The sequence below is a fragment of the Clarias gariepinus genome, chromosome 12 (genome assembly GCF_024256425.1).
Source record: "Clarias gariepinus isolate MV-2021 ecotype Netherlands chromosome 12, CGAR_prim_01v2, whole genome shotgun sequence".
Lineage (NCBI taxonomy): Eukaryota > Metazoa > Chordata > Actinopteri > Siluriformes > Clariidae > Clarias > Clarias gariepinus.
Genome location: NC_071111.1, coordinates 27,252,582 through 27,264,455, shown reverse-complemented (window position 1 = coordinate 27,264,455; position 11,874 = coordinate 27,252,582). Strand labels below are relative to the sequence as shown.

Genomic DNA, 11,874 nt, shown 5'->3' with positions numbered 1-11,874 from the left:
GTGTTCTTTGGATGCAACTTAGCATTCTTTTTCCTCCAAATACAACAAGTTGAGTTTTTACTAAAAAGTTCTATTTTAGTTTTTATCTGGTAGCGACACACAGCTCCAATCATATCATCAAGTTTGCTGATGACATGACCGTGGTGGGTCTCATCAGCAAGAACGACGAGTCAGCGTACAGAGAGGAAGTGCAGAGGCTGCACGTCGATAAGACAAAAGAGATGGTTGTTGACTTTAGGAGGACGATCACTCCCCGCTCAGCATTGACGGCTCTTCTGTGGAGATCGTCAAGAGCACAAAATTTCTGGGTGTCCACCTTGAGCAGAACCTCACCTAGTCCCTTAACACCAGCTCTCTGCACAAAAAAGGCCCAGCTTCCACCACCAATCCTCACCACCTTTACAAGAACTATCGAGAGCATCCTGAGCGGCTGCATCACTGTCTGGTTTGGGAATTGTGCCATATCAGCCCGCTATTCCCTACAGCGGATAGTGAGGACAGCTCTTTTGCACAATATTTGTTATTTGCACAAAAAACTGTTTTCTGCTGCTATCTACAGGTAAATGTTTACTATTTCTCATTGCACTACCTCAAATTACTACCACAGAGCATTGTGGTACAAAACATATTACAGTATGTTGTGTCGTTACTTTTGTCTGCACATTTGCATGTGCATTTTGTTGTCTTTGTCTGTATAGGACTTTAGATAGGATAGTTTCTGTGATTTATAAGGTTAATCTGGTTTGTCTCTTCCTAGTTAGTTTAGCCAGTCAGATTTGTTAATTGATGTTGTAACTTTATGTCGTATGTACTGTAGCACCTTGGTCCTGGAGGAATGTTGTTTTGTTTCATCGTGTACTAACTGTCCTCCCCAATCCTCTTCTGGATCGTCCAAATGCTCTCTAGTAAACTCCGTGTGGTTCTGGGATTTTTGCTCACAGTTTGTGTAATTTTTTTGACCCCGCGGGGTGAAATCTTGCGTAGAGGCCCGGACCGAGGGAGATTATCAGTGGTCTTGTGTGTCTTCCATTTTCTAATAATTGCTCCCACAGTTGATTTCGTCACAACAAGCTGCTTACCTATTGCAAATTCAGTCTTCCCAGCCTGATGCAGGTGTACAATTTTGTTTCTGTTGTCCTTTGACAGCTCTTTGGTCTTGGCCATAGTGGAGTTGGAAGTGTGACTGTTTGGGGTTGTGAACAGGTATCTTTTATACTGATAACGAGTTCAAACGAATGGCATTAATACAGGTAACGAGTGGAGGACAGAGGAGCCTCTTAAAGAAGAAGTTACAGGTCGATAGATGGATAGATAGATAGATAGATAGATAGATAGATAGATAGATAGATAGATAGATAGATAGATAGATAGATGTGAATAACATGAATAACGATGAGTATGGTGTCCTATAATTGTTGTACCTGTGTGTTTGACATATAACCAGGTTATTTAATAGAACTGGATGTTTGAGTGGGTAAAAAATAAATAAATAAAAAAAACTATTGTGATTATTTTGAGTAGGCACTCTACCCTTGAGTTACATGCTATAATAAATTGCAAAGTATGACCTGAAATATATTTAGAATAAATCAGTATCACATCCATCATCACACAGCTAATGTACTGTATATGTGAAATAAAAGTAGTCGTGATGTCAGTACTTGCCCAGCAAACTAGCGTTTTTTAGCGGTTTAAAACGTCTGAATTATCTTCAAATATACAAAAAAAAAAGCGAAAAGACACTCAATTATTTTGCATAAGTTATTTGTTTAATTCACAAAGTTCGTTAAAACACTTTAAAACGAGAGAAAAACTGTTAAAATTCTTGTTCATGATTTGAATTGGCGCGCGCACTGTGCGCGACCGGGGAAACATAGGGACACTGAATTTCCCGGAACACCTGTAAGCAGCGTTTATGACAGATTTAGCTCCAGCAGGCTGTAACAGGAGAAGATCTAAAAATATTTTTATTTGTAATAGCTTCTCTGTCCACTCCAGAGTAGGAAAATATGCAATTTGTAACGAGTGAAGGACAAATGAGCCTCTTAAAGAAGAGGTTACAGGTCTGTGAGAGCCAGAAATCTTGCTTGTTTATACTTATTTTACCGAGGAATTTACCAATTAATTAATTAAAAATCCTACAATGTGTTTTTCTGGATTTCTATGGTCTCTCATAGTTGAGGTATACCTAATGTTATGATGAACATTATAGTGGGAGAACTTGCACAATTGGTGGCTGACTAAATACTTTTTTGCCCCACTGTAACTAAGCCTTTTGAACAGATACCCCAACACACAACCATACAATATATACATGTGTGTGTGTGCATATACAGTATACACATATACATACTGTACACACACAGTAAAATAATGTTTCAAAAGCACTGTCTTTTAAATTAAAACCTCAGAGACATGTATACATGGGGCACGGATAACACAATATGCACAAAATGTTTTTTTTAAAAAACACTGTCTTTTAAATTAAAGTATGGGAAACGTATTTTCCTGGGCATCAGCAAAATCGGTTTTCTCTCTTTCTACTGGCTGTGGAAGTATCATGGATGTCTGAAACTGACTCAGAGATATGTGTGCCCATAGCAAGGATAAAATAGTGATCATAATGGTTTAAAAACACTGTCTTTTAAATTAAAGTATGGGAAACGTATTTTCCTGGGCATCAGCAAAATCGGTTTTCTCTCTTCCTACTGGCTGTGGAAGTATTGGGGATGTCTGAAATTGCCTTAGAGACATGTGTATATGGGGCACAGGTAACACAATGCACAAAATGTTTTAAAAAACACTGTCTTTTAAACTATAGTATGGGTAACGTCTCGGGTTACTTGCTGTAACCCTGTTCCCTGAAAAGGCGGGAACGAGATGCTGCGTGAAAACGCTATGGGAACATCTTTTTGTGTTGCCGGTTGTGAAGCATGTGTGTGCCAAACACGCCAAATTTTTGGCATATATAACCTCGGTCAGGTGAGGTCATCTGATGAAGTGCACCTGCAGGTTATAAATAGGAGTGAACCGGAAACATTCCTCAGATCAATTTTGTCTGAAAAGGACGTCCAGTCACGCAGGCAGTGCGGTATTGGAGCGCAGCATCCCGTTCCCGCCTTTTCACGGAACAGGGTTACAGCAAAGTAACCCGAGACGTTCCCTTTCAAAGGCTACACTCAATGCTGCGTGAAAACGCTATGGGAACGAGAATACCAACGCCGCCGCACTGCAAGTGTCTGGACCCCAAGGTTGTGAAGCGTGTGCGCAAAAAGGCCGAGGAGGTCTCAGAACGATCTCTGGGAGGCTGACTCAAGGACCTGTGGGCCCGGAGTAGCATGAACATCCAGACCATAGGATCTCACAAATGTGTGCGGAAAGGAGCAACCTGCCGCATGACACACTTGCTGCAGGGGAAACCCTCTTGCCAGCGCAATAGATGAGGCAATCCCCCTGATTGAATGAGCCCTGATTCCTCGAGGCGAAGTGAGACCACGCGCCTCGTAGGCTAGGGCAATAGCATCTTTCCCTGATGTGATGAAAAAAGGCTGCTCTGACTTACACCATTAGATAGTGCGGTGGACGTAAAATCTGAAGAGTGCATACTGAAGATAGTAGGTGAAACCTATCCTGCTCCGGAGCTGTAAAGGCGGAGGACAGAAGGCTTCGAGGAAACTGGGTGCATTTGTCAAGAATAGAAATAGTTCGGGTGAGGATGCTGAATAGTTCTGACTAGCCCAGGGGCAAAGTCTAGGCAGGAAGGAAAGCCTGCAGATCTCCCAAAGTGATTATAAGAAAAACCATCTTGAGGGTCAGAAGCCAGACAGGCGCTGACTCTAGTGGTTTGGGAGGGGTGTCAGCCAGTCCCCATCCGTCAGAACATAACAAGCCGAAATAGCGGCTACGTACATTCCGAGGGTACTAGGGCATAAGCCTGAGTAACTTCTTGCAGAACTCCAGCACTGAAACAATTCGGCAGTGGACTGGGTCTACATGTTACGCCATGCACCACTTTCCAATACCCTCTCCTTGAGGGCATACGTTCTTCTAGTGCGTTGAAGGTACCAGGGCTCCCAACTCCATATGCCCTGAAGCCCAAACCGCCTTGAGGGCCAGAAACTCATCCTGTGCCCAAGCAGAAACTGGTGCGCTAGCTTATTGAAGCGGCGCAGCACAGTGCGCTTTGGCGATCATGGGCCAAAATGTACATCGCCTTGAGGGCCAGAAACTCATCCTGTGCCCAAAGCAGAACTGGTGCGCTAGCTTATTCAAGCGGCGCGAGCACAGTTTGCCCCGGCGATTATATATGAGACTACCCTAGTGTCGTCCACTCGCACTAGGGCATAATAGCCTCTTAACTGCTGGAGGAGGTGTTTCAGGGCCAAAATAAAGCCATCAGTTCGGGGCAATCGATGTGCCACGCGAGAAGATGGCCTCTCCAGCTCCCTTTGGCTGGACGGCCATCCAGGACCACACCCCAGCCCGTGAGGGAAGCGTCTGACGTTAGCATCTGCGACGACAAAAGGACGCACGTAGAGTGGGACCCAAAGTCAGAAACCGGGGTCTGAACCACATAGAAAGGGTATGAAGCCACCTGGCGCTTAACCCATATTTGCCTCCGGGGATTGGCCCTTGAGTAATCCCCTGGCTTTTAGCTATAATGTACATCGCCCTGCGGGACAGGAACTTGTCCTGTGCCCCAAAGGGGAACCTGGTGCGCTAGCTTATTCAAGCGGCGCGAGCACAGTTTGCCCTGGCGATTATGTACGATACTACCCTAGTGTCGTCCACTCGCACTAGGGCATGATAGCCTCTTAACTGCTGGAGGAGGTGTTTCAGGGCAAAATAAAGCCATCAGTCGGAGCAATTAATGTGCCACGCGAGAAGATGGCCTCTCCAGCTCCCTTCGGGCTGGACGGTCATTCAAGACCGCAACCCAGCCCGTGAGGGAAACATCTGTCGTTAGCATCTGCGACGACAAAAAGACGCACGTAGAGTGGGACCCAAAGTCAAAAACCGGGGTCTGAACCACATAGAAAGGGTACGAAGCCCTTGGCGCGTAACCCTTATTTGCCTCGGGGGTATGGCCCTGAGTATAATCCCCTTGCTTTTAGCCACAACTGAAACAATCTCATGTGCAGAGGCCCAAAGGTTTCACCGTGGACACAGCTGCCATGAGACCTACAAATATCTGAAAGTGATGAACAGTCACTTTCTGGCCTAGCTTGGTTTCCTTCAGGGTGTTGGAATGGATTTGACACGCGCAGGAGACCCCTGTGCCCGCATTGCGATCGCATCCTAGGTGACACCCAAAATGTTGTGTTCTGAGCAGGAAAGAGAACGCTTTTATGGCGTTGAGTCTCAATCCAGGAACAGAGATGAGCTAGAACGACATCCCGATGTCGAAGCGCTAGCTCCTGAGACTGAGCCAGCATAGCTAGTCGTCTAATGTGCGGGTTAGCTAGACCAAATGGAAGGACCACGATACTGGTAAGCTTTGTCCCCGAAAGCGAACCTCAGGAACTTCCTGTGTTGTGGCAATATTTCCGTGTGAAATATATGCGTCCTTCAGATCGATTGTCACAACCAATCCCTTGGTTGGATTAAGAGCAATCACTTTGACAGGCAACATTTTGAACCTGTCTTATTTTGGATAGCGGTTCAGCCCGCAAAGATCCAAAATCGGACGCATTGGGATAGAAGTTCTATGGCCCCTATTCCCAGGAACGTCTTGTAACTCCAGAGTCAGCAGATGCGCCCTTTCCGGTTTGACAGAAGTGGAGACCACGCCGTTGAAACGCGGAAGGTGATGTGAGAACTGGATCCTGTAGTTCTCACTACAATGCTCAGTACCCAAAGAGATATACTTGGCAGTAGCTTTCACGCTGCCAGTTTCTCCGAAAGGGGCAGAGTCTTTGCGGTTAGACGGGGGGGGTTTATTAGCTGTTCGGCATCCTGAACATGGCAAGGAAAAACCGAAAAACTAACATTTCTTGGAGACCGGTGTTGTCCGAAACACCAGTGGTGGGGGAGCAGGAACACCGACCTCCTGGAGGTGCCAGGGAGAACACTTCATCCCTGAGAGGAATTCTACGTGCCCCGCCCCGGGGGGAGCCACCCCCACGGTCCTGGACGACCTCAGTACTTCTTTTTTGTGATGGAGACAGTACGTAGGTCCGACTTCTTCAAAGCTGATTGCAAAGCATGGCGCGCCGCACCCCAGTCTAATGAGGGGGTGCCCGGCTCATAACGCTCTATTCCTGCGTTTAGCACCTCGCGAGAGTCAGACCCGGTCGGGGCTGGGTGGCCGACAGTCCCGACCCTTGAGCATGGCGGGAAAGGACTTTCTCGAAGGCTTGTTCATATGATTTCGCCTCCCGAACCTAGTGGCGACGTTAACAGCGTCGCCAAACCGACCAGAGGGCGAAATGAGGCATCAAGGAGGAATGCACGATCCTTATCCTTGATTCTCCAGTAAGATTTAGCCACAGGTAACTCTGTGGAACACCATAGCAGCCATAAAAACAGCCGATAGGTCGGACTGTCTGCTTTGTTGCACGAAGAGACAGGTCTGTGGCTCAACGTAATTCCAGGAACGATGATTCCAGCCTGATCAGCTGCCTGAAGCTCTTCCCCACCAGGAAAGATGTCAGTCTACACGGCTTGGTGAGGAGTGTATGCTTCTTTTCAGGAAGGATGATGTCCCAGGAGAGATAGCCCCAGCGTCTCTTCTAACTGGGACATCATCCTATAACCACGCCTTCGCATCAACATCATTAGAATAATTTGAAGATGATGGCATGAAAACATGGGATAAATAAGGCTATTCCATGAAAGGGTTAACTCGTCATGAAGGTTGCCAAGAAAGAAGGGAGAGAGAGAGAGCGCCGTTTATCTGAGGCTCTTTCCCCCCGGCCACCCGACAGCAATTTGTCGTTTTTTTTTTTTTTTTTTTTTGAGCGCTTAGGGAAATCCTGCTTCCGCGGCGAAATACGAAACGCGATCGCTTGATCGCATGCGTTACTTACCTGCGGAAGCGAGAGTAAGTCTTTCCTATCCATTCACAAGAAGCGCCGGAGCGCGCTTGAGAAGTGGACGGAAAACTTCCTGATCCGGCGAGGACGCGAGAGAAAGGGGGATTCCCGTCTCGTGCACGTCTGCCAGATTGCACTGTTTAACCCAGGAATGCGCCGAAACAACGGTGTGGAGATCGCGATCCGAAAGAGCGGAGGCATGGATCTCCTAACAAACTTTACCATATCGGTGAGTTAATATTTTTAAATTTGCTTGCACACATCACACGCAAACACAATATTCGGTCCTTTGAAGACAAAAAGATCTGAGGAATGTTTCCGGTTCACTCCTATTTATAACCTGCAGGTGCACTTCATCAGATGACGTCACCTGACCAAGGTTATATATGCCAAAAATTTGGCGTGTTTGGCACACACATGCTTCACAACCGGCAACACAAAAAGATGTCCCCATAGCGTTTTCACGCAGCATCGAGTGTAGCCTTTGAAAGGGAACATATTTTCCTGGGCATCAGGAAAATCGTTTTCCCTCCTCCTACTGGCTGTGGAAGTATCAGGGATGTCTGAAACTGACTCAGAGACATGTGTGCAAAGGTAATACAGTGATATATGATGCTTTTTTAAAACACTATTTTTAACAGGAGACTCCTGGAAATCAATTCATCTAGTTAACATTTGTAATAAACTTCAAGTTTTCATATTTGTGAAACTTTGTGAAATTTAAGAAAAAAGAACCAATTCAGATACACTATTTTATGTAAAAATGCTATTATAATATGTGCTGTGCCAATTATGTATGTCTGTTTTATCATGGATATCGAAAAGGTATATCATGGATTTCAGGATATCATGTTTCCCCATCATATGCGAGTGCTAAGACAGACAGACAGAGATAGATAGATAGATAGATAGATAGATAGATAGATAGATAGATAGATGTGAATAACATGAATAACGATGAGTTTGGTGTTTTATAATTCCTGTATCTGTGTTTGACATGTAACCAGGTGATTTAATTGAACTGGATGTTTGAGTGGGTAAAAAAAAAACTATCGTGATTATCACGAGTAGGCACTCTACCCTTGAGTTACATGCTATAATAAATTACAAAGTATAACCTTAAATATATTTAGAATAAATCAGTATCACATCCATCATCACACAGCTAATGTACTGTATATGTGAAATAAAAGTAGTCGCGATGTCAGTACTTGCCCAGCAAACTAGCCTTTTTTGTTTAAAACGTCTGAATTATCTTCAAATATACAAAAAAAGCGAAAAGACACTTAATTATTTTGCATAGGTTATCTGTTTAATTCACAAAGTTCGTGAAAACACTTTAAAACGAGAGAAAAACTGTTAAAATCCTAGTTCGCCTTCTCAGCGTTAGGTAGCGAGTGACGTCATGATTTGAATCGGTGTGCGTACTGTGTGTGACCGGGGAAACATAGGGACACTGAATTTCCCGGAATACCTGTAAGCAGCGTTTATGACAGATTTAGCTCCAGCAGGCTGTAACAGGAGAAGATCTAAAAATATATTTATTTGTAACAGCTTCTCTGTCCACTCCAGAGTAAGAAAATTTGTCATTTTTGTGTGTTTATTTCTTAATAAACAAATGAGATAATCTCGGATCACCTCCATTGCTCAAATTTCCCCCCTCTTGGTCGGCGACTGCGAGTGACGTCACTCCCCACACAATCCCACCCCACAGTATAGACTTGCCCCTGTTGCTGATTGACAGGTTTCCGTGTAACGTGTTGGAAAAGCGATTGCAAATGGATTAGCGATTGCGTTTAAACTTTGGCCGAATTGACGTGAAAAAGCAAACGTGGTAATTGATTTTGCTATTTAAATATGACAGGCTCATGCCTTGTAAGACATAGGAAATACAAATGTAAATGGACTTTTCTTTTTTATTTTAAATTTGGCAGTGTGCGCTCGCGAAGGTGAAAAAGCAAACGGTAATGTAAAGTTTGCAATTGCATTCGAATTATGGCACACTTTGTGTGTCCACATATGGAAAACGCAATTGCAAATGTAATTTGCAATTCCTTATGAATTTTGACCGGGATATCACACCATAAGTCTTTAAGAAAGACTGCATGGTTTAAAACTGCTTCTATGACGCAGATCTGGCAACCCTGTTTATAGCAGTTTATAGAGACGAATGTTAACTGACAAAATAAACATTCTCATTTGCATTTCCCTGCTGCTTTTAAACCCTACAGCTCACACACAGTGCATTTAGTTTGTGTCCCAGGTGCAGTTTGTGTGATTAGTTACAGTGTTTTAGTAAATTTCACAGTCATTTCAGACACACTGCAGTCACATCAAGTCATGTTTTGCTCTGCAGCTTCTCACATACAGTAGTTGATCAATCGGAATGGTTATTACCGTCGCGCTCACCGCCGCGTAAAAACGTCAGCGGCCAAAATAAATTAGTTGCATTTCAAAGTCATTCGTAAAATGGCCGCCAGGTGGCGCAAAGTGACATTTTCGCTTGTTGCCGTAAATACAACAGTGACCGTTATACAGCGTATATCTGTATCTGTTTATTGTTATTTAAGTTCTGGATTATTTCAGGTACTTTAAACACATTGTTGGGTTGTTCATGTTGGCTCATATGAGATGTAGTTTACAAATGAACACCTGGTTGGGTTATTTTGACCCAACAACTGGTTTATTCATTATTCTTTCCTTTCTCCAAATATCAGCCTGCAGAATGTTTGAAATATTACTGTTATTGTGTCACAGGTGTAGTTTTAAGAGTTGTTTAGGCAGGAATGCATGTGTATACAGCTCAAAACCTCCATCAGTTATTAAAGATAGCGGCTATTTAGAAAAAATGCCCAGTGATTTCTGAGCTTCAGGAAATCTCCCGGCGCTCTGCGCATAACACCGGGCCAACTCATGTCGGAAAGAATTTATAAACGGTTTCTAAACGTGGGCTATTGTTTTTTTTTTACTTATAGTATTTGTTAATTTAATTTAAATGAGGTTTGGGCTCAGGACTTCAGAATCGTGATTCTACTCTTTAATTTACTCCATAGTTTTAATCAGCGCTCAGCCGCATGCATTAAGTTTTCCAGAGTGCACCGGCAGAAGTAGAATAATGATTATGAACGCGTCGGGAAAACAGCAAGCAGACTTTAAATAAACGTTTGCGTTCATTTTCTGACGCGCTCAAGGTTACCAAAAACAATACAGAGCAGCACAGCTTACAACACTTACAAAATCACAACGTTTTTTCGTTATTGTGAGTGCGCTTAAATAAAAGTTAAGTCTTATAAAGGCATGTAGTCTTATATAGTTTTATTATATAGTTTTTGCACATTAATCTGACACAGTTTTTTCAGCCTGTCACGGCGTGCGCCCAAATCAATATCGCTCCTCGCTCACTAGTTAGGCGGCCTCCCCTTCAGACATGCGAAGCAGCGGGACCGCAGAATTACACATGACTGGTGAGCTATCGTTACTATCGTTGCCCGGGCTTGCACTCCGCGCTAGAAAATACTCGGGGTTTGTTGGGCTACAGTGGATTTTACTACGCGCTGTGTATGCAGCGCGCGTGCAACAACGCGGAAGTGCGGCATGCAAGCAAGGCAAATGGAACGCGCCCCAGTAACTTCAAAGGAGCGAGAGGTGGGAGGGGGGAGCAGAGTCAGTGCGAGCAGACGGATGGCCATTGCACTCACACCGTGTAGTAAAATCCACTGTAACCCAACAAACCCCAATCATCACCAGCCGTGCCTTATTCCGTCATGTCATGTGGGCATTATAAGCTTTGTATTGAAAACTTCTAACTAAAAAGTGGCAGCTGGCACGCCTTATTTTGTTAATAGTCTAAATAAAAACCCTCCGATTTAATTTCCTATAGTCTAACCAGCGCTCAACCGCACGCATAGTTTTCCCAAACGCGAGGAAGTTTTTGGTGCTAAATAATGTTTATGCAGTATAAGAATTCCCATTAATCCTGGGTTGTTCTTTTGGTGTCACTATAGTGCTTTACAATGCCAGACAACATTCAAATACAAATGATTCACCCTCCCCAGGTGTGAATTGGCTGTTCTCACCTATACATTCAGAGGAACTGAAATGCATTTCTCCCCACTTTAAAAACCTCTTGAATCTGAGGCTCTTCTGGAGACTTTCAGTGATTTCAATTTGTGTAATTTTAATCTCCTGGATTCTAGATTCTAAAGTTGACATTGTTACCTTTTTTAATCATTGGAATGGAAGAACTTATTTTCCTTATGATAGCATAAATTGCATTGTTTTTAATCAGTCTATACACAATAATATTATTTGTTTTTTTTTGTTTTTTTTTAACGGGTATGGGGGCTATCTTGGTTCATTAATCTCCGTGCCTGGTTTAGGTTTAGTATTCAGTGCGCATCTGTTATATTACAACTATCATAACACTCAAATACCTTTTATTGGGGGTTAAGTGACTGATGTGCCTAACATTTTTCAGCTGAGCCTTTGTTTCACTGAATAATCAACCACCGCGACACCCCCCTCTCTCTCTCACACACACACACACACAGAGCCGAACAAATCATTAGCACGTCCCTCCCCCAAACAGCACAGACATTTACTTTATATCCATTTACTTACACCTGAACTGAGTTGTTTGAGTAACATGGGTCGAACCCGTTACAAATCATAACAGTCTACTGCATTTCATTCTTATAATAACGCAAAAACACAAGCGGGGCTGAAAGACCGACATCTGCTGACGGAGTAGAACGTCCTAACACTGTTTTAATTTTATGGTCATTTATTTCAGTTAATAAATTTACTATAAATTTAAAGAACACAAGAAATAAGATGACAC

The 11,874-nt window shown here is 43.6% G+C and overlaps 1 protein-coding gene across 1 annotated transcript in view; it reads right to left on the bottom strand.

Moving 5' to 3' along the window:
- Positions 1-246: 246 nt before the first annotated feature.
- Positions 247-11,874, bottom strand: part of LOC128534123 (NLR family CARD domain-containing protein 3-like) — a 33,049-nt gene continuing 21,421 nt past the window's right edge. The window contains exon 5 of the mRNA XM_053508423.1: positions 247-275. Within this exon, the coding sequence (XP_053364398.1) occupies positions 247-275 (29 nt within the window). The remainder of the gene's footprint in view (positions 276-11,874) is intronic.